Raw genomic sequence first — 27,135 nt, 5'->3', positions numbered from 1 at the left:
ATGGAGGGCGCGCTGGCAGCCAACTGGAGCGCGGCGGCGGCGAACGTGAGCGTGGCGCCGCCGGGAGCCGAGGGCAACCTCACCACAGCCGGGCCGCCACGGCGCAACGAGGCCCTGGCGCGCGTGGAGGTGGCCGTGCTCTGCCTGATCCTCTTCCTGGCGCTGAGCGGCAACGCGTGCGTGCTGCTGGCGCTGCGCACCACGCGCCACAAACACTCGCGCCTCTTCTTCTTCATGAAGCACCTGAGCGTCGCCGACCTGGTGGTGGCCGTGTTCCAGGTGCTGCCGCAGCTGCTGTGGGACATCACCTTCCGCTTCTACGGGCCCGACCTGCTGTGCCGCCTGGTCAAGTACTTGCAGGTGGTGGGTATGTTCGCCTCCACGTACCTGCTGCTGCTCATGTCGCTCGACCGCTGCCTGGCCATCTGCCAGCCTCTGCGCGCCCTGCGCCGCCGCACCGACCGCCTGGCCGTGCTGGCCACGTGGCTCGGCTGCCTGGTGGCCAGCGTGCCCCAAGTGCACATCTTCTCCCTGCGCGAGGTGGCCGACGGCGTCTTCGACTGCTGGGCCGTCTTCATTCAGCCCTGGGGCCCCAAGGCGTACATCACGTGGATCACGCTGGCCGTGTACATCGTGCCCGTCATCGTGCTGGCCGCCTGCTACGGCCTCATCAGTTTCAAGATCTGGCAGAACCTGCGGCTCAAGACGGCGGCGGCGGCCGCCGCGACAGCCGGAGGGCCCGGCGGCGCGGCCACGGGCGGCGGAGGGCTGATGCCCCTGGCGCGGGTCAGCAGCGTCAAGCTCATCTCCAAGGCCAAGATCCGCACGGTCAAGATGACCTTCATCATCGTGCTGGCCTTCATCGTCTGCTGGACGCCGTTCTTCTTCGTGCAGATGTGGAGTGTCTGGGATGCGAACGCGCCCAAGGAAGGTAGTGCGGGCGGGCGGGTGGGAGGGCTGGAGGGCACCGGGGGTGGGAGCTGCGCCTGGCAGGCTGACAGGCTGGGGGGCGGGTGGCTGGGGCTGGGAGTCCAGGGCTCCGGGACCCTTGAGAAGTCTAAGGGGGTTTTGGAATCCGGAAGAGCTGGATTTGAGTCGAGGCTCTCTGATTATCCACTGGCTAAGTAGCTTTGGGCAAAAACAAGCAAAAGAAAAAAACCCCAGCCCCTCCGTTTCTCCTCTGGAAAACAGCAATGTTTTGGAGGGAGTTTTTATTGAAAATGCCAACTCTGATGAGGCACTAGGAAACTGACATGAGAACAACGCCAGTAAGCCCTTAGCGCATGCCTCTGGGCTGCTTGTGGGGTCCATGGTTCAAGAGTCTGGAGAGGAACCGCGGCTCAGGGGAAGCACCCTTCTCACTGGCAGTGGTGGAGGTAAGTTTCGAGTCCTGGCCTAAATTCAAGCTCAGATTTAAGAGGCTTCCAAGTCAAGACTGCCTAAATTCAAGCTCAGATTTAAGAGGCTTCCAAGTCAAGGCTGCCTCTGTCTACACTCAAGGGGTTTGGTTTGCATGGGGCAGACCTGGAAGCTGGGTTATTCCACTGAGAACCTAGAAGGTGAGGAAGTGAAGGGAGAGCCAGGGGAGGGGCTGAGAGCTGAGTCCCCAGGGTGCGTGAGTTGGCTGGGACATCGGCATCCACCCTTGACTATACTACTCCTAGGAAAGGAGAGGGGAAGGGGGTCTTCTGGTTACTCCCCCGTGGCTGGGTTGTTTCTGAATGGAGGTTGGGGGGCAGAGTGTGGATGGGAGTACCCTCCCCTTTGGAAGGTGGGAGTACCCTCCCCATTGGAAGACTGGAGGTAAGGGTCCCTCAGTGGAACTGTGCACCCCTGGGCTGTGAGCTCCTTCTACGGCAGGGCTGAGGATGGGGCTGTTGCCCAGCTGGTTGGCATTGGGAGATCGAGGGTAGTATTGGGGATCTGGAGGGGGAGGGCGCTTAGGGAGCAGAGTGCACCGCAGGGCTTGAAGCTGGCCCTGGGCGGCCACCGCAGAGCTCCAGGCAGCTTGCCCCCAGCCCCAACTCCAGAAGCTCCTTTGGAGGGAGGGCGAGGAGTGGCTGGGGGTGGCAGGGTGATGAGGACCTTCAAGGTGAAGGAGAGACCAAGTGCCTTTTGCCCTTGAGACCGGGCACATTCCCCATCTTCTTCTCTGCCCGTGGCCTCACCCAACAGTTTCAAACAGACAGATACCTCATTGAAACAGAAGTAAAAACTCCAGCCCAAAGCTACCTTCATTCAGTTTGATTGTTTTGCTTGGCCCCCCTTCCTGACACCACCAACCTCTGGCTTTTTGAAGTATCTCAAACACATGTCATTCAGTATTCACAGAGTGCTCAGCAGTTACCCCATGGGCTGCTGACCACAAGATCAACAGTTTGAGCCCGCCAGCTGCATCCAGGGAGGGAGATGAGCCTGCTTACTCCTGCGAAGATGTACCACCTGGGAAACCCAAACACTCCCCCACTGAGTCACTATGACTTGATGGTTTTCCCCACCTCTCTGTACACCAAGCCCACGGCAGTGGTGAGTGAGGATAGGGTGAGGACTCAGACTGCAAAGCCTTTTGATAATGCAGCCTCTGGGGGATTCCAGGTTCCAGACCGAGGTGGGCAAGTCCCTCAGATACAGTGACAAGGACCAGGTGTAAGAGCACCCTACAAGAAGGGCGTGGCGTGGGAAAACACCAGCTGTGAATGTTTTAAAGGAGGTGTTAGGAGCATGCCCGTTTCCTGGGCAGAGAATCCTGAGAGCCCAGACGCCGGACTGGAGGAGCTCAAATCCCACCATTGAGGAAATGAGACAGATGCTTAGAGCACAGGGTGGACCTGGGGTCTAGACCTCCCTGTATAGCCTCGACTGCTGTTCCACCCTAGGTCCGCCTTTTCCTGATACCACACTTCAGCATCCCGTTCACGGATATTCCCACCCCGCTCTGCATGCCCACCCCCTCCCTGATCACCTCTCTTGTCTGAGAGGCGTCTCCCTCTGTCCCCTCCCCTGTCCCTCCTCCTGGGGCTCCCCATGTTCACCCCCTCTCAGGTGACACTCAGTGAATCACATTTTCGGCCTGTTAAAGTACTCCAGACAATTCGTTTTCTACCTGAAAAGACAAAACACAGAAATAAATTTTGAAAGGGAGCCCAGCTACAGGGAAAGCTGGTGGCCTTTTCTCAAGGACCTTCCTAGGGGCTGAGACCCACAGTGGAGAAGGGGTCCTGTCTAGGCACAAGGGGCATTCCATAGATGGACTTCGTTGCTGTGCTTGGTGGGTGCAATTGAGTCCACTCCGCCCCTTAGTGACCTTATGCCCAGCAGAACGAAACACTGCCCGGCCCTTCGCCACCCTCACATTCTTTCCCACGCTGGAGCCCATTGCTGCAGCCACGAGTCATCCCTCTCCTTCAGGGCCTTCCTCTCCCTCCCTGCCCCTCTGCTTTACCAAACAGGATGCCCTTCCCCAAGGACTGGAGATGCATGCTGGCCATACTTCCTCCGTGGCAGATTGGTCTCTCCTTTTAGCAGCCCAGTTCTTTCAATATTCTTTGCCAACCCCACAATTCAAATGCATCAATTCATCTCAGTCTCCCTTATTCAATATCCAATTCGCATGCAAATGAGGCCATGGAAAATACCATGGCTTGGATCAGGCGCACCTTAGTCCTCAAAGGAACATCCTTGCTTTTCAGTATTCCAAAGAGGTTTTGTGCAGCAGATTCACCTAATGCAACTCATCTTTTGATCCCTTGACTGCTCATTGATTGTGGACCCTTGACAACTTAAACCTTTTCTCCATTTATCGTAATATTCCCTCTTGGTCCAGTTGTGAGGATTTTGTTTACATTGAGTTGCAAGCCGTACTGCAGGCTGCGGTCCTTGATCTTCATCAGCACGTGCTTCAAGTCCTCCTCACTTTCGGCAGGCAAGGTTGTGCCATCTGCATATCTCAGGTTGTCCATAAGCCTTCCTCCAATCCCGATGCCATGTTGTTCTTTATATAATTCAGCTTCTCTGGGGATTTGCTCAGCATCCAGATTGAAGAAGGATGACAAAGGGACACACCCTGTCGCACACTTCTCCTGGTTTTAACCCCTGCAGTACACCCTTGGTCCGTCCACACAGCAGATCTTCAGGAAGAGCACGTTCTAGGTCCTGTTGCTCCTTATTCTTTATTACTTAATCTGAGGGCAGTGGGTGGGGATCACATGCACAATCAGGGCTCCCCTGGGCCCCGCTCAGCCATGTCTACCCCGGGCCAACTTACAGGGGGTCTTGTAATACTGTGGCTGCTGGTTCAGGACCCTCCGACTCCTGAATGTGCTTTCAGTAGCTGGAGCTACATCAAGGCCTGAGAGTCAGACCTGTGAGCCCAGAATTCAGGACTGCCAATCTGGTCATCAGCCTGACCAGGAGTCAGGGTCAGCTGAGTTTGGCCAGAAAACATGTCCTGTGGGAGCATTCATTTGTATACGTGCCAATAGCAGGCCGGGCCTTCAGAACAATATTTGTAATCACTCTGGAGACACAGCCACCTCAAGAGGCGCTCAGTATGCCCCAAGGAGGGAATGAAAGAGAAGCCCTTGAGGCTACTCAGGAGATTCTGATCAGGAGCATGCAATGAAGGCCCAGCCCAGCTCCCTTTTCAGAACTGGAGGAATGGGATGTCCATGTCCATGAGATGCCGTAGCGCTAGACCAGGCCCTTTGCTCTGCTGGAGAATGGAAATTGGCAGTTTAGAGAGCCAGCTGCTGACAGGGTGACATGGCCAGGGAAGCCTACAGGTAGAGCACGCTCAAGTGGACCGGAGGAGTGGGGCAAGGGCAGGTTACCTTCTTTGTCTTGAAAACCCAGGGAGGGCTGGCAGCTCACTAAACTCTGACTTCAGATGAAGAGGTGGCAGAGAGGGTGACAAACCACCCCCGCTTGAGCAGAGAACTTCTGGTCCATGGTAGGATCCACAGTCCCAGACTCCACCAGCCTTCATTCTCTTTGGCTTGCTCTTAATTCAGATGGTCCTTGGATTCACCTCCCTTGAGGCATAATCTGCTCCCCCACCAAGTCCTTCCCACATGCAGCTTCACTTGGATGGAGTCAAGCCAAGTCTGTATGGGTTGAGAGTGCACCTTGCTCAACAGATCATTGTGGGGAGGGCAGAACATTTCAGCTAGTGCGACAAAGAAAATAGGAAATGAGTGGATGGGGATAAAGAATAGGAGAATAATAGCTCTCCACCCCCAAAGTGAACATGTTACCATGGAATCAGATTTGATTCATGGAGACCCCCAGCATTCCAGAGGGTAACTGCTCCGTGGGTATTTCTTGACTAAGTTTTACACAAACAGATTGACCAGTGTTTCTTCCATAGAGTTGCTGGCTGACTTCAACCCAGCAGCTGTTGGGTTAGCAGCTGGGTGCAATCCACTGACACGATGCAGGGACCTTCGGCAAATAATCCTGGTAATATAATGACGGCTATGCCAGTAGGACTGATGGAGAGAGTAAAGCCTTACCGTGCACGGGAGGGCTGACAAGTAGTTCTGAGGCTCACAAAAGCCGAAGCAAAGGGGAAAACTCCCTGTTTCAATATGTCTCCTATTCACAAGATAGGGGGAAACACAAGCCCCCAAACTAAGACACATTGTAGTGATTTCAGGAGTCCCCCAGCCTCACCCCCTCTTTGCAGCAGCCAGACTGCTCCTGGGGCCCTGTTAAGGAACTGCTGAAAAGGGATGTGGAGCCATTCCTTCTCCAGCAGGTTGGCCAAGTCTGTGTATCCTTCTGAATCAACTCCCATCGCCAAAGATGGCCACCAACCCTCTCCTTCAGCCCAGTGGAATTTGCTTTGCTGCTAGTCCCAAGCGTTCTCACCAAGGGGTAGTTCTGGCCCTGGGGTATTCTGACCCTGGGGTGTTCTGGCCCTGGGGTGTTCTGACCCTGGGGTGTTCTGACCTTGGGGTGTTCTGGCCCTGGGGTGTTCTGACCTTGGGGTGTTCTGGCCCTGGGGTGTTCTGACCTTGGGGTAATTAGGAGGGAGGAGATGAAAGGGAAAGGAGAGTTGGCTGGGGAGGAAGGGTGTGTTTGTTTTCCAGGGAGGAGGGTGATGCTGGCACTGGGCTGGCGGGGCTCCCTCTGTTGGGATGATTTGCATCTCTGTCACCGGTTTCCCTGTCTCTGCCGTGAAATGCCCAGTACAGTGAGTGTGAGTGAGAGAGAGGAGGGGGCAAGTAGATGTGTGAGTTGGGGTGCACTACCATCCGAACCCGAAGTCTGAGTGGGACTCCTGCCTGCTCACCCTGGTCAGATGCCTGGGAGCCTAGAGAAGAACGTTTCTGGGTGAGCAACAAAAGCATCTCCCTCATACTTTGTAGATTGGCCATCTCTGTCTTCCACAATACTGTTTTTTTCTCTCACACTTGGTGATGTCCACTGGATCCAGAAGATGCCCAGAGACCCACTTGGACCTCCACTGGACAGGAAGGAGAGACTCCAGGAGGGAATCTCCCTTCATGCCTGATCCAGCCAGGGGGCTCCCTGGACGATCCATGCGTTTGGCTGGCTTCCTCCTGTGCGCCCTTGAGCAGGCTGCTTCACCTCTCTGATCCTCGGTGTGCTCCTCCATATGATGATAACTGTAAGACCCACCTTTGTCATCCCTCGTACCACCGAGGGATGCAAGATCCAGGATACCCTCCCTCCTGAATTTCTCCTTTTTGCAAGTGCTGTGTCCCTTTGAGGATTGACCTCAAGGATTCAGCAACCATTCCCAGTAGAGGGAAGGGCAGTCTTTTTCTCTCTCCAAAGCTTGGTGGGAGGGAATGGGGAAGTAGCAGCTGGAACCCACCAGAAAAGAGGTGGGACATCCATAGGTGCTTGTCTGTGCGACAGAAGGCTACGATGGTCAGAGAGGTGGGCCATCAGCTCTGTGGTGACAGGAACCCAGCCTGATCTGGTGGCCGGTGTGTCCTCAGTGCCTAGCACTGGGTGGGCACTCGCAGGGACTCAACCAGTGCTAGTTGAACAAGTCCCTGGAATGTGGGAGAGGGCACAAATAGGCACAGATGGGTATGTAGAACTGGATTCAGTAGAAACAAAGACATTGTAAGTAACCATTGTCTAACAACTGACCTGGCTGCCTGGTGAAGTAGTGAGCACCCCAGCATTGGGGGCAACCAAGTACTTCTCAAGTCTGTGGTCTTAGGAGGAATGTTGGTACATACAGAAGACATGGCTTTAAGTGATTCCTTAACTGTGAAATGAGCTACTGAGCCCCTCCTTGTTTCTACAGAATGATGAACCTTCCAGAATGCCCTGCTTGCTCATCTGTCCATGGGAGCCGGGCCTGGGGAGGCAGGGTGGGCACATTGGAGAGAGATGGCAAAGAGTAGGCAGGAGGCAATGGTTCATTCATGGCTGCAGAGGACTCTGAAGCTCGGCATCTTGGCTCTAAATTGGAATTGGATGGACAGTTAACGACTATCCTCTTGTCTGATTAAGCAATTGTGAGTGCTTTTATGGTGTTGGCCAATGATCTGTTTTTCCTTTGCTTGTCTGGCTTTACTTGTTTTTTTTTTTAATGCTTTGATTAATAGCAACAAAGATCTTTTGGATGGGGCTTGGCTGCATAAGTCACATCCTCCGTTTGGATGGATGTCTGAGCGGATTGGGGAAATGTGTGTTATGCGTGGTTTTTTGGTGGGGGTGCGTGAAGTGGAGGTTGGGGTGGGTCATGAAAGTGGGCAGAGCCGTTCTGGTCATAGCTGCTTTTCACGTGAGGCGCCAAGCGGGGCCTGGAGCATGGCAGGGATTGTCTGCACTTTCTGAAGGGGTGGCCTATGCCATGAACCCCCTTCCTGCCACTGACAACTGTGGGAAGCAGAGGGAATCCACATCCTTCCTTCCAAGAGGCTTGGGTGGGGTCAAGGCTGAGCTGACATTTTTCAGAGCCCCCCAAAGGAGGGAGGGGGGCACAGGAAGTAGCACGTGTCCTCTTCAGAGTCTGGTGTTTGTTTTTTTTTAAATCAAAAAATCATTTTATTGGGAGCTCTTAACATCTCTTGTAACAATCCATATATCAATTGTATCGAGCACATTTGTACATATGTTGCCATCATTATTTTCCAGAGATTTATTTTCTATTGAGCCCTTGGTGTCAACTTCTCTCCCTAGCCCCCTCTCACTTTCGTGGCCCCTTGATAAATGATAAATTAATGTTATTTTCATATCTTATACCCACTGCTGTCTCCCTTATCCCATGGTTTCTGTTGTTTGTCCCCTGGGGTGTGTGTGGTTATGTGTCCATCATTAAGATTGGTTCTCCCTTCCTCCCGCCCTCTTTCCACCTTCCTTCATCCTCTGGATTCTACTCTGACCCCAACCCTGCCTCCCACAGCATGTACCTTTCTGCGGGTGCAATCATCCATTTCAGGAACCACACAGAACTCACAGACAATATTCACAGGCTTGGGGCTTCTCAGGGAAACCAACAAATTATAAAATATAAGGGGCACAGTTTTTGAAATCATTTTATTGGGAGCTCTTACAGCTTTTATCACACTCCATCCATCCATCCATCCATCCGTCCATCGTGTCAAGCACATTTGTATATCTGTTGCCGTCATCATTCTCAAAGCATGTCCTTTCTACTTAAGCTCTTGGTATCAGCTCATCCTCCCCACCCCTCCTCCCTCATAAATTCTTTATAGTTTATAAATGATATATTTTTTCATGTCTTATACCATCCGCTGTCTACCTTCACCCACTTTTCTGCTGTCTCTCCCCCTGGAACAGGGTTATATGTTGATTATTGTGATCAGTTTCCCCTTTCCCCCTCCCCCCACCTTCCCCTTCCCCTCCTGGGATCACTACTCTCATTATTGGTCCTGAGGAGTTTATCTGTCCTGGATTCCCTGTATTTTGAGCTCTTTTCTGTACCAGTATCCATGCTCTGGTCTAGCTGGATTTCTAAGGTAACTTTCATCTAGCTCATCAATGCTTCCTCCCCCCACTATCACGACTGGGGTACAGTTCATTTGTCCGTGGCACCCCTTCTCTGCCATACGTGAAGGAATGGCACCGTCTCAGCCACACACTACCTTGGCCTTTGCCTCCATGGGTTAGGATGCCAGCTCGCTGCTCAGTCTCCTGGTCTTGGTGCTGCGGCCTCTGCTGCCTCCATCACCTGCTGGTGACTCTTCTTTCTTAATGAGATTCGTCTTCCTGCTCCTGAGACTTCTTTCTCGATGGGATTCCTCTTCCTGTCCCCTCGGGCACCTAGACGAATGGCAAAACTGACCAGTCCTCAAGTTACAGTCCTCTGTGCCTTAGTGACTTGCTCCCACCTAGTCATTTAGTTGGGGGGTCACAAAGGCACGGATAGAGGAGCCATCGTTAAGCAATTTCACTTTACCACGTGAACCAAATTCAGAATCTGTCTGCACTCCCCTCTCTGATCCCAACATCCTGACTTTCTGAGCCCCCTCCTGGACCACACCTGTGCACAGTCCACCCCACAGCCCCTTCCTCTCACATCCTTCTCGATGTGTCCCACCACACCTTCCCCTCATCTCCCTCCCATGGCCATCTTCTCGTTCAGGACAGGATTTCTCGACCGTGGCTCTGTGGTCCTTTGAGACGAGTTCATTCTTGGTGGGCAAGCAGTCCTGGGCTCCGTGGAATGGTTAGCAGCGTCCCTGGTCTCTTATCCACAAGCGACAATTAGCCCCAGCCCTCACACACCAACCTGGCTGTGACCATCAGAAATGCCTCCCAACATTGCCTACCACCAGTATCTCCAGAGAAGCAAATGCACTCTGCACGCCCCCTCCCATTCCCTCTGCCCTGGGTGCAAGATCTCCTCCCTGCCAGGCTGAATTACTACCCCCTCCCCCGCCTAACTGCTACCATTCAGCTCTTTGGGACCTGGGAAAGACAGAGTAGATCTGCCCCATTCTGAAGCTGACCACCTCATTTACCTCCTGTGGGTTCGAACTGCCGAAACCTCGGCCTCTCCTGAGCTCCTTATAGACTCCCCCATTTCCATAGGTACTTTGCCACCTGTCTGGGTTCTCGCACGGATCCCACTGCCCCCCGAGCCCAGTCCTGCTCAGAGCGACCGTCATCATTTTCTCATCCTTTAAGAAGTGAGACGGTCAGATTCAAGAGGCGCCAGCCCGCATGGGAAGGCTCTCTGTTGGCTCTAGACAGAAGACAGCCTCTTTCGGCGTCTGTTCCCTGGTGACCTTTGGGTGGTCTGGCATCTGTCTTTCTTCATCTGTGCTCCTCTCCTGTCTCCAAAGTTGCAGATACCCCTCCTGAGATATGGCCTCCTTAGCCCAATGCAGAAAACCCAAAGGAAATTCCATTCACAGAGTTGACAGTACGTATTTTGTGGGAACCCAATTCAATCGATAACAACACAGGCAATTCAAAACCACCGTCCACTCCCTGGGAGGAAGCTGAAGCTTTTCATTCCCCTAAAGACTTACAGTCTTGGAAACCCACAAGGGTCAGCTCGACCCCATCCTATAGGGTCACTATGAGTCGGCATGGACTTGATGGTAATAAGGAACCCACTTCTCAGCCTATGGATGCTCACTTCTAATCCCTTTATTTGGAGGCTCCTCCTTTGAAGGCCAAGTCTGATGCCCGGGCCGCTCTACGGCGCCACCGCTGAGGGTGTCCTTCACCTCGAAGGCTGTGAAGCTGGAACCCTGCTGTGAAGAAGGTGTCTCCGGCGCGGCCGAACAACTGGACAGGGCGGTGCTGTTTCACGGGCTCCCCATGTGCCTCTTCTTGACGCCGGCCTTGCTTCCCAAGCGAGGGGACTCCCTTTTCCACATCCTCCTGGACCTCAATGCAGTCTTTCCACAAGAGTCGTCGAGTCTCCACCCCGCCTCACCCGAGACGCCCGTCCCTCCTGTCCCTGCTTTGACCTGTCAGTCCTCTTGTGAGGAGCGTTTCCAGGGAGTCCCCCCGCCCAAGCTGCTATGTGTAAATGGAGAAGCTAAGGCCTTACCTGGAGGAGAGGTGGGGAGGCTCCAGCTCTGGGGTTTTTGGGAGGGGACCCTGGTGTGAGGGATTGGTGGGAGAAGTGCAGCTCAGCTTGTGATCCTGAGCTGGGTGCTCAACCAGGGCATGGGAGCTCCTCCCTTCCCCTAGCTGTCTCTGGTCTCACGGGCCTCTTTGCCTTTAATAGGACTTTCTGTCTGCTGTGTTCACGCTTCAGCTCACTTCAGTCGCTTACTGGACTCCCGTTGTCCAGACTCTCTGCTGGTGAACCACGTACAGCACACAGTCCCCAGCAGAGGGCTACAAGCATAAAGAATGAGAATGGAGCAAAGTGGTAGCGTGTGTGCTTTACGTCCTGCGTTGGTTCCGGGTCCGTGGGGAAATCGAGAAGGTCTCAGGGAGGAAGCGCTATTTGGAAAGTGTTGTGACGCTGACCGTTCAAAGGAGCAGGTGGACAAGAATAGACCCTGCGAGATGTTTGACAGGCACTCTGTCGCCTCCCCTGCCTTCCAGCGGTGCGGTGGGAGCCAGTCAGAGGATGCTTCCCAACTCTGTGGGTGTGCACATCACCGAGGGTCACCTGTCAATGCCATTCGGACTCAGGAGGCCTGAGGCAGGTCTCAAGAGTCTGCATTTGTAACTGGCATCTGTGCAACTGGCCCCCAATGACAAGGCTTTGATGCATGGCCGTCTCTTTCCCCTGGACCCTCCCTTTGCCTTCCTTTCGACACGTGACCCACATTGACCTCCAGACCCCGGGGTGTCCCCGAGTATGGAAGAGCCGGTTGTTTGCAGCTTTTCTGCATCTGGAATGAGGTTCTTCCTCGGACCCTGCTCTGTGTGTCCGGCACAGCCCCTCCTCTTTGAGCAGGAGGCCATTGTTCACTGCTGTGGAGTCTGCTCCAACCCCCGGCGGCGCCAAGCACACGGGCGCAGAAGCATGCTGGCTCCTGTGACATCTTTGTGATTGATGTGTGCCGGGGACCACTGCCGCAAGCACCGTGGGTGGCGAGTCCCCGCCGGCCGGCCCGGCAGGTGCAGTGGGGACGGGTTAGACCGCAATGAGAAACCACCAGTCATCCCCATGCAGTCAGACACTTGCAGGGGCAGTTCTAGCCCGTCTTATCGGGTCGCCGTGAGGCCTAATGGACTCGATGGCAGGGGGGGTTGGTGTTTTTCTTGGCGTTCCAGCCTCCAGGGGGCCCACGTGTTAGCACCGCATTGCCGCTCCGGGTCTCACGTGGGGCGGCTGAGAACCTAAGGCAGAGATGGATGGGAAATAGGCTTGGCGAGGAGCAGCCAGGACTGGAGTTGCCAAGGGAAGCCCCCAACCCCTGCCCCCATCAAAAAAGGGGTTTACACCAATTTAAAAATTGTACACCAGAAGGAAACGGGAAGCAACTATGAGCAAGTAGCTGGCTTTCTAGGAATGTCAGAAATGTCCCCAGAGCAGGGCTTTGATTCCGGACTAGGAAATTACATGCTGGACCTCTCTCTCTCAGATGATGGTCCCCTTGGCCTAAAGTCATCTTTCTGGGGGTATTTTTTCCTTGCCCAAAGCCCTTCCGTTCCAGGTCGCCTGTAGTTGTGACTAATCTTTCTGTGCAGTCCCATGGGCTGTGGCGGGGTCCTTTCCCAAGAGGACAGGAGTGTGGCTGAAACCTGCCTCCCATGGGTGACCCGCCTGGCATTTCAAACCGATGGCATTGTTCCCGGCGTCACAGCAACACGTGTGTGCACCACAGTCCAAAAAACGGACAGATGGACTGTGGAAGGACGTACTGAAAGCTCGTTTTCCTCTCTATGGAGGCGGAGGTGGAGAGTTTCCTCTCACATCAACTTTGGACATGTCGGGAGAGAGAAATCGTGTAATAAGGACATCACGCTGGGTCAAGTGGAAGGTCGTTGAAAGAGAGGAGGACACTCGAGGAGGTGGACTGCCACCGTGGAGGCCAACCACAGGCTCAAACAGAACAACTGTGACCAGGGCACAGGACCGGGCGGTGTTTGCTGTTGCTGTCGATTGAATCACTGTGAGTCCAAACCAACCCGACGGCACCCAGCACCCACAGTCCACAGAAACAACACCCCCTAAGTCACTGCTAAGTCAGTTCTGACGCATCGCGACCCTCCAGGACAGGGTAGGACTGTCGCTGTGGGCTTGTGAGCCTGTGACTCGTTACAAGACTAGAGAGCCTCCTCCCTCTCCCACAGAGACACCGGTAGCTTCCATCTGCTCACCTCGCAGTATGACCCTGTAGGTTCCCCGGGCTCCCACGGTCCACACACCTTCTGACACAGACGTGAATGTGAGAGCAAATATGATTGTGTGAAATTGGGATGTAATCTTTATATAGGCATAATTTACCCCCAGTTTTAAAAGGCCCCTTTAAAAACCTTGTAGGAATAAGTGGGTTAGAAATGAATCAGTCACAGGGAGTAGGCCTCATCCCAAGCGAGGGCCTCTTATAAAAGTGGATGGGCACGATTTGATGCCGATGAAAACAGCCATATGTCTGGACTGCATGTGAAACGTTAGCCTGGAGAGGCTGTGGCCAGCTGCCTATCAGCTGTTCTGGGCTAATTTGGGCCTTCGGTGAGCTGGGAGGGAGTTCTTGCCACTTACGGAAAGCCAGGCTAAGATTCGGAATGCACGCCGTCCTCCCGTGGCCCTCTGCCTCCCACCCTCCATGAATCATGGCTCTAAGTGGAAATTCAGCTTTGTTTCTTCTCTCCGGGGGGCATACTAGCGTCCTTTTGCATTTGGTGAGTGGCCTTTTGGGCTCAGCGCCCCCCGCGGGACTTCTAGGAAGCCTTAATGGAAGCGAGGCCGTCACTGCTCCACCAGCCCCGCCTGCACAGGCTGCCGGTTGCTCTGTAGTTGTCTTTACCCACCTTGTTTGTGAACAAGCCCCTTGAAGGCAGATATCCAAGTGCCCCGCCGCGTGCCTGGCTCTGGGTGTGGAAACGGAACGAAAGGACCGATGGGACTCTCCACGGCAGGCCTGGCAGGATGAGAGTGGAGCAGCATCATACTCCGCCCTAGTGAGTTTTTTCAGGGATGGCCAGTGGGAGAGGCCTGATTGGAACTGGCTCTCCCAGTGAAGACCCCAAACCATCCCTTCGCCCAGAATCCGTGCTGCTTACCTTTCAATGTGCCCCTAGCTAGGAGCCCTTGGGGCTGGGGTGGGGAGGGGGCACTCAGTCCCCAGGAGCGTGCTTCAGCCTCCTGGCTCCCTGCCCTGTGATTGGCTTCCTTGATCATGCGGGGGCATGGCCCAGACACCACACCTCTCTACACAGGCCCTTTCTGGCCTCCTCTCAAAATAAACAACCTCAAACTCACTGCTATCCAGTCGATCCAGGCCACTCAGAGTGACCCTAGAGGACAGGGTAGAACTGCCACTGTGTGTTTCTGAGACGGCACCTCTTTATGGGAGTAGAAAGTCCCCTCATGTGCCTGTATGGCTGCCGCAGTTTTGAACTGCTGACTTTGCAGCGAGCAGCCCAGTGAGCAAACCACTACACCGCCATTCTCTCCGTGGGGACACCATCGTTGCTCAGCTTTTGGAACGGGGACCCAAGGGAGAGCAAGTGGCCTCTCAGCCTTGAGGACTGACCATGGAGGGAGTGACCACAGGGAACCAGTAGCAGTTCCATCTGCTTCCCTTTGGTTTCTCCCATAAACATGGAAGAGACCCCGAGTGACGCCAGCCATCAACATTCTGCTAGAGGTTGGCATCCACCTCGGGAGGAAGGCCAGGCAATCTACTTCCGGAAAACTATCCCTTTCTGGGAATGGGGTGCAGACCTCACACACACATGGGGGTGCCACCAGTTAGAGTCCTCTCCAAGGCAACTGGACCATACACACCAGCCATTGACCAGCCTTGTTTCTCAGACTCTGAGAACATGTGTGTGCAGAAAGTTTGCTGGGCACTTCCCTGGGGACTAAACCATGTGTGTCCCACTGGGCAGTCTGAGAAGTTGGCTGTGATGCCATCGTAACAGATGTCTCAGCCGTCTCACAGGGGGCTTGGGGACTTGGATGGTCCTTCAAAGAAGCCTTATTTGAGGCAAGGGTGCTGAGCCCTTGTGCATTTGGACTGAGAAGCTGCTGGGTGTGTGCTACCCGTTTCGTGGGGCTGCAAGAGGTCCCGCAGCGCTTGTCACTGTAGCCAGAAGAGAGGCCAGGTTGATTCAGGAAATTCTAAGTTTATCCCTGCAAGTTCTTATGGAAATTAAAAAAAAAAACCAGCTTGGCTTCTCCTTTCAGACTGCTTCCAAAATCCAGTGAAAATCAAGCAAATTATATACATCAAACTATGTGCTAGAAGCAGGTTTTCAAACAATGATTTCAGAAGGCGATCAGTAGGTTTTCACAATGATCACAGGATAACTAAACAGGCAGGTTTTGCAATGATCATTCGGAAATTATTTGTACCTACTTTCCACAGGAACCAATAGAGCACCGTCCCCTGAAGCTTCATGGGTGGACCCTTGTTTATCTATATTTGAGTGGTGCTTCTGTGCCTGGATTTACCAGACCACCCCCCCACTCCCCAGCCCTCCCACCCCAGAGGCCTCTGAAGAGGGGTACTTCTCCTCTGGCTCCTTAGCTTGATGGCCTTGCTAGCCTCCTTCCTGAGCCAGGACATCCCTACCAATGGAACTTAAAAGGATTTTTTTTACCGCAAGGGAGGGGGCTGTCGCATTTTGGATTTTCCGCTGAATCCTGCATCTTATTTCTAGGCGTTTGATCAACAGCAGGCTAACTCTTTCACCTTCTCTCTCAGTATCTCAGCTTCCTCCGGAGAAGGCCATTTCCTGAGATGAGCTCATTCAGCTATGAGCAGGTGGCAGCCAGTTCTCACAGCGGGGGGCGCGGGGCCTCAGCCCTGAATGGGGCCGGCGCAGCACCCACTACAAACCTGACAGGCGCAGCCACTGGGCAGGGACCATGCCTCGTGATCTTGTCAGGCAGCACCAGACAAAATGGGGAAACGGCTCCTCGGCGGGCACTTGTACTTTGAAAGATGCCAATCACCCTAAGGGCTTCACGGTGGGTAAGCAGACAGGACAGAGGCAGCAGCTAATCAGGCAGGGGAGCTTCTCTATGCTTCCGCCACACACAGAAAACCTGGGATCTGCAGGGCAAGACGTGGGGCTGGCCAAGGGCACCCTTGGGGGCACAGAGGAGCCCTGGTGGTGTAGTTGTTACTCACTGGGGTCCTGAGCCCAGGCCAGCAGCTAGAGACCACCAGCAGTAACTCAGAAAACAGATGAGGCTTTCTACCCCCATCTGGGGCACCCGTCTCAGAAACACACAGGGGCAGCTCTGCTCGGGGTCATGACGGCTCCGACCAGACTCACCGCCCCGCCGGCAGGGAGGACACCACCTTCTTACAGGATGCCCCGCACTGCTTCTTTTTGCACACCTCTGACTTCATGGGGAGCCTCTGGGTGGTGCCCAGGGTTGAAATGTTTGGCTATGAACTGGACGTCTGGGGCTTCGAGGGGGCCCGGAGACACCCCCAAAGATAAGCCAGGTGATCTACTTCTGGAAAACCAGCCACTGCAAACCGTGTGCAGTGAGGCTCCACTCCAACAGACCTGGGGTCACCATGGAATGTGGTTAGCGCGATAGCAGTTGGCTATTTTGATAACCAGGCGTCCTCATTGTCTTCTCAAAGATAGGCCACTTCTTTCCATCTGTTTCGACTCCCCGGAACATTCCTTGGTGAGAAGGGCTGACCTATTCGGAACGCTTCCTCGGCGATGCAGCCTTTTGAGCCAGGTCAAGAGTCTGTGCCGATGCACCCTTCCTGGCCATCAGTCTGACCTAATGTGGCTCTGGATGCCACTGTCCCATGATGTGGCAGCTTCCAGAAGCTCAGCCACGGTCCGTGGTATGTGCCCCACCCTGGGCTAGTGCCCATTCCAAGATACACCCCAGGGAGCGCCTTCCTGGCCCATTGCTCATGCTTACTGAGAAGAAACAGAAACATTGCCTGGTTCTGTACCACTGGCACCACCACCAGGTGCTTCAGTCCGTGTGGTGGCCTCTGGGTGCTTTGCGCTCCTTCTCAAGAAGGGGGCTCACCTCCCGGCATTCCATCCGACAGTGTTCTCTTGTGATCCATAGGCTTCCTATTAGCTAATGTTCAGAATCGGCTAATCAGGCCCTTTCTTCAACCAGTCCACTGTGGGTGGCCCTGCTGGCATTTGAAATACTGGCAGCATGACTGCTGTCACCATAGTGATAGGCATGCCTGTGCAGTATGAGAAGCCGACAGGTGGTAGAAGACTGATAGTCAGCCACACCACACCTGCTGCTGTCAGGTCTCCTTTGACTCCTGCTTCTACTCCAGGACCGAGTAGAACTGGGTTCCCTGGACAAGAAGGAGGCTGTCTTACCTTTGGCCCATGGAGTGTTTGGTGGGTTTGAACAGCCAAACTCCTGGTTGGTAGCCCAGTGCTTAGCCCAGTGCACCACCAGCACTCCTCTTCATAATGAAAGAGCTAAGAGTTCCATTATGAACCACGATGCCGTACCAGGAATCATGAAAAGGCCCTGGCATCTTCGTCATCTAGCACTGCTACAGCAGGGACGGCACAGAGGAGCGGATTCACCAAAGAGAAACGGATTCCTCCCAGGTTTCTGCTTGCTTGCTGACATCTGGCATCATCAGGTTGGTCCCGACTAACGGTGACCCGAAGCACAACAGAATGAAACGGCACCGGGCCCTGCGCCATCCTCACGATGCCGCTGTTTGCGCCCTTGGTCGGGGTTTCGCAGACCCTCCACTTTACCAAGCATGGTGTCCTTCTTCAGGGACTTGTCCAAAGCACGTTTTAGGGAGTGAGACTAGAGCCCAAATCTCGGCCACCCACTCTAGGGAAAGGCTCTCTTTCCGTGTCGGTTCCAGAGAAAGAGTCCACATCTGCGGAACGGCCATCCCTGGGAGATCTTCGTGAGCCTGGGCATCTATCTTCCTTGGGGTTTAGGAGGTTTTCATCGTAGGGGACCAAGTCCAAAGGGTGCACACGCCACACCCAGTCTTCTCTCTTGGTGGAAGTCAACTTCCCCCTCGTCCAGCTCGCTTTCCTTTGATCTTGTCTAAGATAAAAGACACCAAGGAGGAGGGTCACACAGCCAGGAAGCTCCCCTTGCATCAGCCAGGGCTCTGGCCTGAATAAGGGGGTTGGATCCCATCCTGACCCTTTACAACTGATTGGCTGATTACGTCGGGCGGATCCCATCAAGGAGATGGTTACATCATTATACAACTGCCAAATGCGAGAATCCTGAGATCCTCACAGCAGTGCTGACGCCCGTGACATGGATGGAGCTAAACACCCAGGACCTCCGTTTGCTGATGTGACACAACGAGAAATGGGGAACGCAGCCACGACCACCCATTAATAATTGCAACATGGAACAGAATATGAATCTAGGAAAATGGAAAGTTGTTAAAATGGAACGCATGATTGGTATCCCGGGCATTGTTGGTAGGTGCCGTTGAATCCGCTATGATTCATAGTGACCCTCTTACAACCGCCAAGGCCCCTTTTTTCAACTATTGATCTTTCTACATTTCCAGCTCTTGTATCCTAATGACCAGTAATCATTAATGCATCTTGATTGAATATTTCTTCAATTTTAGACTGAAGAAATTGGTAGCATTCTTCAATGTTTTTCAGCACTAGTTTGAGTGGTTGGTGTGCAAATTTGAATAACAGTTGCATTAACTGGTCTTTCGTGTAGGTGCAGACATCCTGCGCTACCACAGCAGTGTACTCCAGGATCATGACGCGCCCCCCTTAAACCTTCCAGTAACAAACAACCAAACAAACAAACAACCAAAGAACGCTTTTTATCGTGAATTTTAGGTAAAAGCTTATAGGGTGATTGATTAACTTTGCACTCAGCAACTCACCACACCTCCCATCCTTTCTTGCACATCTCCCTGTTGTTGAATAGTATCTTCCTTTCCCCCAAGTTGACACCTGTCAGCTCTTTATCCCATGACTCCCCTACCCTCTCTCTCCCTCCCACCCCGATACCCACTAAAGAGAGTTCCTTTGATTGTGAAAATCCTCTCTCAACGCTGTATGACAGTGATTGATACACTATTTATTCCTTTGCGCTTGGCTAATTCCCATCAGCACGATATCCTCCAGGTCCATCCATGCCGTGAGGTGCTGTGCAGATTCATTGTTGCTCTTTAACGTTGTGTAGTGTTCCGTGGTGTGCATGCACTGACGTGTCTGCATCCGTTCTTCCACCGATGGCCATTTGGGTTGTTTCCGTCTTCTTGCTACTGTGAACAGTGCGGTGAGGCGCACAGATGTGCGCCTCTCTATTCAGGCTCTGGCTCTTAGGGAAACGCTTGTTACGATGTCGAACGTGACACCATTCCTGCTGAGGTCGTTTTGGAAACAAAGACGTGGGCCCTCGAATCACGCCTTTTGGTGATTGCGCAGCCAGCCGTGGGAAAGCTGGGCTTTTGCTTTGGGACTGCCAAGTGGAGCCCGTCTGACATGCCGAGTGCTGGCCTCTCTTACTTGGTCGGCGAGGGTGAAAATCCACATAGCAAGCTGTTTTTGTTTCTGTTTCGTCTTTTCCATTCCACACTACATATACATTTCGTTTGGGACATCGGTCCCCTGAATGTAACACAGCACTTCATGCTTCTTCCCCGTGTCTCCGTCACGTCACAGCTCTCTTCCCGTGTCCTCCCTGCGCTTCCCCTTCCTGTCGGCCCGTCTTTCCCATCCCTTCCTGCTGTCTACGCTTCCTGTTTTGATTTGCCGTTCCACCAGGTCGGCTCCGGCTCACCGCCACCCCCTGCACCACCGGAAGAAGCACCGCCTGGTCCTGCCCCGTCTTCACAATCATGATGCTCGAGCCCATTGTTGAAGCTGCGGTAGCCATCTGTCTCGTGGGGGACCTTTCTCTTTTTTACTGACCTACTTGACTAAGCACGATGTGCTTTTAGGGATCGGTCCCTTCTTAGGATGTGTCCAAAGTACATGTGACAGAGTCTTGCCATCCTCACAGCCAGGGAGCCTTCGGGTTGTATTTCTTCCAAGACCGATGTGTTCATTCTTCTCGAAGTCCGTGGCTTCCTCAGTGTTCTTTGTCCACACCATCACTCAGGTGCTTCCCGTCTTCGGCAGTCGTTCTCATTCATGGTCCTACGGTCACATGCACGCGAAGTGAGGGATCACATCAGGGCCTGAGTCAGGCCTTCCGCATGACATCCTTGCTCTTGAACCCTTTAAAGAGGCCATTGGTGGCAGATCAACCCAATGAAGCACCATTTGTCTTCTTGACTGCTTTTTCCATGGGTATTTATTCTGTATACAAGTACGATGAAGGTGTTGACAACTTCTTTTCTCTGTTTATCATGGTGTGTTCATTGGTCCAGTTGTGAGGATGTTTGTTTTCTTTTGGTCGTTTTACGGGGGGCTTATACAGCTCTTATCACAATCCATCCATCCATCCATTGTGTCAAGCACATCTGTACATATGCCACTACCATCATTTTCAAAACATTTTCTTTCTACTTGAGCCCTTGGTATCAGCTCCTTATTTTCCCCCTCCCTTTCCCACCCTCCCTCCCTCCCTCATGAACACTTGATTATTTATAACTTATTATTATTTTTTCATGTCTTTCACTGACCAAAGTCTTCCTTCACCCACCTTTCTGTTGTCTGTCCCCCTGGGAGGGGGTTATATGTAGATGATTGATCAGTTCCGCTTCCTCCTGCCACTTCCCCTTGCCCTCCTGGTATTTACTCCCATTGTCGGTCCTGAGGGGTTTATCTGTGCTGGATTCTCTGTGTTTCCTGCTCTGGTCTAGCTGGATTTATAAGGTAGAACTGGGGTCATGATGGATGTTCGTGTTCTTGGTGTTGCGATGTAATCCATGCTGAAGGCCCTTGCTGACACCTTTGTGGAGCTGGAGGGACATTGTGTAGTGGCAACCATGCTGGCCTTGGACAGTCTCTGCCTTACAGTAGTCAGTGTCTTCACCCCCCCCCCCCCCCGGACTATTGCTGGATGAAGGGAAAGCGCCATCCTGTCTCGTAAGATTAAAAGGAGCTGAGTAAATTTTCTTTAATAGCTAACCAACTGTCAGCAGAGCAGAGATCAGGGTCTGTGTTCAAACCATCCGTCTGAGAGTCACGCTGACCAGAGCTGACCCAGGCGTGGCAAATCTCATTGGCCGGGTGGCCACTCAGGCACCACTCCATCTTGGCTCAGTGGGAGCTATTGCACCCCTTTCCCTGCTCCCCAGGGCAGGCGGCCTTTTGGAGCATGCTCAGTCCCTGTCTCCGCATACAGCGACGCCTTGGCTCTGGAAAGGCTCCAAGTTTGACCTTTCTGCTACGCAAGTAGCAAAGCGTGCAAACACTCTGCTCCGCGTCCATAGCTTTGCTCGACAGTCGTGCGGAAAATCTGACTTGAAAAAACCTGTACTGGCCAGGAGAGAGTCCCCCATCCAGCCTCACCGGGGACTCACAGGAGTGGCGCTTCCGTCGGAGCACCTCTCTTGTTCGGACAACACGCAGCGCTCGAGTCAGTGCATTCATCGGGCACGATGCCAGTTGTCACTGCGCTTTCTTTTTGTTCTTCATTTGTATCGGACATCAGAACCATGGCTCCAAGCAAGTTAGCAAGCCCAGCAGTGAAGCGAAGAGGAAAACCGTGAGCCACGATAGAGAAAGAAACCGTTGCGAAATTAGAATGGGACTGCCACTTGTCTGCTTTGGCGGCTGAATACAACACGGCTCAGTCGACCTGATCGATGTTTCTGAAAACAAAAATGTGACTAAAGCTGCTGATGTAGCGAAAGGTGTGAAATCATCGACCACAAAACCAAGAACCCCGACCGTCGAAGAGGTTGAAAAGTGACTGTGAATTTGAATAAATCAGACACAACTCGATGGAGACAGCGTCCCTGAGACAGTGACAGGCAGCGAGATGGCTAGAATGTATGTGTCATTTGGGGGCCTCGGGACCAATTATTTGATTTTCAATGATTTCTTTGGGGGGAAATATGTTCACGGACTGAGCTGGACAGGGCCTCACTGCGCGTATATACCTTGTATCGCGCATCAAGCTCCTTTCCGGCTGTATTTGCCACTGCCTGTGCTGTGGGCCCCCTGCCCGCTGATTTCATGGTAACATCGTCTTTGATCTTTATCGAGAAATATCAAACGATATCCTCCTACTTGCTTGCTCTTCCTTCAGAGTCCTTTGCTTCTCTGAAGCCTCTCTTGTTTCCACAGACTTGGTCCTTATCTCTCTGAAGGAGGCTGACCGACCCTGGACTGGTATCGCATCCTATCTGTATGTCACTCTGGTGATATGCGCATTTTAAACTCCGCTGCCGGGTCAGCAGTTCAAGACTACCAATCGCTCTGTGGGAGGAAGACGAGGCTTCCTACTCCAATAAAGAATCACAGTCTCGCAAACCCACAGGGGCAATTCTGCCCTCTCCTGTGGGTTGTTCAGAGTCGGCATGGACTCCTGGGGGTGAGTTTGGTTTGGTGTCCGTGAGCGTAGCGTACGACTCCATGTGTGGAGATCTCGCTTGTTTCTTAGGGTCGTGTTTTGTGCGCCAGCCCATCTAGAGCGGGAACAAGACATCCTTGCGTTTAGGTGTGAGCACATGGTTCCTTGCTGTGTGTTCTGGGGAAGTCACTGTCTGTCTCTGAGTTTCACAGTCCTAGTCTACACCACGGGCATGAGACGGTTTTGAAAATCGTACTTCTCTGTGCCAACGCCAGTGTTGATTTGGATGACGAATGTTGCTGGCTTGATCACAGGCTCCTCCAAGAAAAGAGTGTGTGGGTCTGACGGGTGCCTGCATCAGCTGATTAGACCAAAGACAACATCGCCTGTGCTGTGACTCTTCTGGCCCCACCGCAATCCTGAGATGTCTTTCCAGCCATCAGAAAGGCAGTGGTCTAGCCTAAGCAATGGAAACCACTCAACGTGGATTGAGGTGGAATCAGTCACTCTCCTGCTCAAAAACCATCAGTGGCTGCCTGTTTCCTACACAGTCCTGACTCAGTGTGCACGCAAGACTCTCCCCCACCTAACTCTAAGTCATCTTGCTCGCTTCTTTTCCCAGGAGGCTCCCCTTACTCACTCCTTGCCCTTGGCAGACCCTTGCAGTGTCTGGGCATTCTCACCCACTTGTCTTTATTTCTACTGCTTCTTCCTTCACAAACAGATTCCAGAACCCTATTTATTCCCAAGTAGCTTTTGTCCTGGCTGATTGTGGATGCTTAAACTTTCGCTGATGGAGATTCCTGTGTTTGCATGATTTGGACATTGAAAAGTTAAAACGTAACCTCCCCCGAGTCGAATGCCTTGGCATAGTCAATAAAAGACACGTAAACGTCTTTCTGGTATTCTCTGCTTTCAGCCAAGATCCAAAGCATTCGCTGTGTAGATTATAACGAACTCTGGATAATCTTGAGAAGAATGGGAATTCCAGAACACTTCATTGTGCTCTTGTGGAAATAGCGCACGGATCAAGAGGGAGTGTGCAAATAGAACCAAGGGATGCTGCGTGGTCTAACATCAGGACAGGTGTACACCAGGGCTGTGTTCTTTCACCATACTTGGTCAGTCTGTGTGCTGAGCAAATCATGAGAGAAGCTGGGTTGCATGAAGAAGAAGGTGGCATCAGGATCGGAGGAAGGCTCATTAACAACCCGTGATATGTAGATGACACAACATTGCTTGCTGAAAGTGAGGAGGACTTGAAGCACTGCTGATAGAGATCAAGGATGCAGCCTTCAGCATGGATAACAACTGAATATAAGGAAGACCAGAAGCTTCACAACTGGACCAATAGGTAGCATCATGATAACTGGAGAAAAGATTGAAGTTGTTGAGGATATTGTCTTGCTTGGATCCATAATCAATGCTCATGGAATCAGCAGTCAGGAGATTAAAACACCTATTGCATTAGGTCAATGTGCTGTACAAGATCTCTTTAGAGTATCAAAGAGCAAGGATGTTAGTTTGAGACCTAAGGTGGGCCTGACCCAAGCCAGGGTATTCTCCGTGGCCTCATAGGCAGGCGAGTTGGACATTTAATAAGGCAGGCTGGAGGTGAATTGATGCATTTGGATCGTGGTGCTGGAAACGAATATTCAAAGCATCATGGACTGCTAACAGGACAAACCACTCCGTCTTGAAACCAGTCCAGCCAGAGCGCGCGCATCTCAGAGGCAAGGATGGCGAGACTTCATCTTAGGTACTTTGCGCATGTTAGGACAGACCCCTCACTGGAAAAAGTGCCTGGTGTTTGGTAACGTAGAAGGGCAGTGAAACAGGAAGGCCCTCTGAGATGAACTGACAGCGGGGCTGCCACAATGGGCTGAAGCACGGGAGCAATTGTGAGGATGGTGCAGGGCTGGGCAGTGTTTCATTCCATTGTTTGTAAGGTCATGATGGGTTGGAACCGACTTGATGGTAGCTAACAACAAATGCGTCCTCCACGTTTGGTAACTCGAGATGAGCAAGTTTGACTCATAGTGAGTCATTCATCGCCCCCAGGGGGCAGGCCAGGCCAGTCATTCACATCTGTGGCTGTTAGTGGGTGGGGTGGGGGAGGTGGGGGAAGGCAGAGATGCTGGTTGTGGTCCAAACCCCTCCAGCCAACGCTAGCCGCTTGGAAGTATTAAAACTGGCATGGCTACTTGGGAATTTATTAGCTGGTCACTTTTTTATTGCTGATGTTTATCTAGATTAATTTCATTTTATTTTTATAGGGGGGAAATAGGTAAAGAGCCAAATGTAAAGAGTAAGGCAAGTGGTTTAAATGGAAAAGTGAGATGGTACCATTTAACTGTGTACAACAACAACAATAACAACAACATCAGGAACCGACTGACCCAGTGCAACTCCGGGGGCAGTAGAACTGCAGCACAGGGTTCACCAGACTTGCCCTTTTCACGTAAACACGTGGCCATCTCTTTCACCTTGAAGTGACTGGTGGGTACTTGAAGTGACTAGCAACTGAGCACTTAACCTCTGTGCCACCAGGACCTCTCTGTACCTAAGTAGAGAGGGCTTCAACAAAGTTGGGCGGGGGGATGGAATTAAAAAATAACAGAACTTTCCCACAAACTTTTTGGGGTGCCTCCTGTGGTCATTATATAATTTCATACCAACTTTTAAAATAGATTATAGGGGTGGAGTCTAGCCTGTCCATCAGGTCATAGCCAATCACGCCTCTGTGTGGGCATGGCCTTTGCCTGAGTATTCTGGGAACTCCTGTTTTCCTCCTTGGAGGCAGAACACACATACACTCTCCCTGCTAGACATTCCTGCTGACAAGCCACATGGAGTCACGCTGATGGACCCAGTGCTCTGGAGCTAAAGGAGCCATGTGGAAACCACACCAGCGCTAAGATGCTTTTACCACCACTGGATCCACAAGATTTTTCACCCACTGGCCTGTGATCTTCCTGCAGTTGGTGTCATTGCATGTGTTGCATGAGTCTGAAAAGGAACTCATAGACTGGTATTGGACATATGGGCTAATATTGGCCCTGTGGACTTGATCTGGACAGGCCTGGGATATTTTCTCAATATACAATTGATCTTTTATAGAAAGCTCTCTGTTATACACATATGAGTGTCTATGAGAATTTGTTGCTCTAGTCAACCCAGAATAACGCACCTCCCTTGTACAACCAAGTAAGATCTGGTGCCTTTATTTTCTCCCCTCCTATTTTATTTTTTTTAATGGATCTGGTAAAATATACATAACCTAAACTTTTCAATCTGTTCTGTCACTGTAGTGTTCCCACTGAAGAGCCATTTCCTGGATTTAGGCCTTGAATTCTGGACTTGATTTCTTGAAAAGTTTTGCATAAAAGACATAAGGCTGGTCAAGTTTCTAGCTTTCTTGTAGGTTCCTTCACTCATAAGGGACCTTCTCGGTCATGTTCTTCTCCTTGAGCGTCTTAGAGATGCTGCCCTGTCATCTCTTGGGAGGCTTGTCTGCAGTTTATTAGATTTGACATCATGAACCAACCCCCCAAACCCAAACCCATTGCCATTGAGCTGTTTCCAACTCATAATGATCCTATACAGGATTTCTAAGAGTGTGAGCCGTTACTGGAACAGAGAGCCTCATCTTTCTCCTGTGGAGTGGCGGGTGGGCTTGAACTGCTAATCTTTCTTTTAACAGCCCAAAGCTTAGCCCACAACATGACAGCAACCCGATCTACCACCTCTGCTGAGAAGTTCTAAGCATCTGGTGTAGGATGTTCCCTGTCCCCACCCCCTTTCCCTCTAAAAGTTTAAATTTGTGATGAGCTCTGTTTTCCAGTTGATTTTGAATGACTGTTGAAGTTAATTTTAAATGAATTAATCAGTCTTTGATTAATGGTCTGGGTCTTGAATGCAGCGAGGGGAGATGGAGGGCATCTTCTGAGCAAGGGGATGGAAGGAAGAGGAACTTTGCCACGTTGTGCTTCATCCTGTGCCCAGGACTGAGTACCCGGGGCAGATAGATGGTTGCTCGGGAAGCCCTGGTTGAGTCAAGTAGGCCTGTGGCACCCTGATGATGACGCCTGTTCCCTCTGCTTCCTTCGCCCCGCCCCCAGCCTCTGCCTTCATCATTGCCATGCTCCTGGCCAGCCTCAACAGCTGCTGCAACCCTTGGATCTACATGCTCTTCACGGGCCATCTCTTCCACGAACTCGTGCAACGGTTCCTGTGCTGCCCCTCCGGCTTCCTGAAGGGCAGCCGGGGCAGGGAGACCAGTGTCAGCAAAAAGAGCAACTCGTCCACCTTTGTCCTGAGCCACCGCAGCTCCAGCCAGCGGAGCTGCTCCCAGCCATCCACCGTGTGATTCCGCCCGGGGCCCGACTGGCCCCGGAGGCTCGGATCGAGTGTGCGGAAATGGACAGCCCGTCCTTGCTGACCGTACACGTATGTGTGTGTTTGTGTGTGTGTACCCAGAGCTTGTATCCCTCCACAGCTTGGGGTGTCTTGAGTGGGAGGTTGGGGGTTCTGCCACAGGATCGGGAAGTGTCTGATAATCTCCTGGGTTTCCACCAGTCTGTCTGCCACCTTGACCTCCC

General features: G+C 52.5%; 1 protein-coding gene across 1 annotated transcript; it reads left to right on the top strand.

Annotated features, from left to right (window-relative positions):
* OXTR (oxytocin receptor) lies at window positions 1-26,903 on the top strand. The gene is made up of 2 exons (XM_075550807.1): window positions 1-931; window positions 26,656-26,903. Exons 1-2 carry the CDS (start codon window positions 1-3, stop codon window positions 26,901-26,903), a joined length of 1,179 nt encoding a protein of 392 aa, XP_075406922.1.
* The last annotated feature ends 232 nt before the right edge of the window (window positions 26,904-27,135 follow it).

Source organism: Tenrec ecaudatus, chromosome 5 (genome assembly GCF_050624435.1).
Source record: "Tenrec ecaudatus isolate mTenEca1 chromosome 5, mTenEca1.hap1, whole genome shotgun sequence".
Classification (NCBI taxonomy): domain Eukaryota; kingdom Metazoa; phylum Chordata; class Mammalia; order Afrosoricida; family Tenrecidae; genus Tenrec; species Tenrec ecaudatus.
This window is presented reverse-complemented; position numbering and strand designations above follow the sequence as displayed.

Coding starts and splice junctions, on each gene's coding strand:
- OXTR (XM_075550807.1), top strand. CDS start 1: ATGGAGGGCGCGCTGGCAGCCAACTGGAGCGCGGCGGCGGCGAACGTG. Junction 932..26,655: donor TGCGAACGCGCCCAAGGAAG/GTAGTGCGGGCG, acceptor CCCCGCCCCCAG/CCTCTGCCTTCATCATTGCC.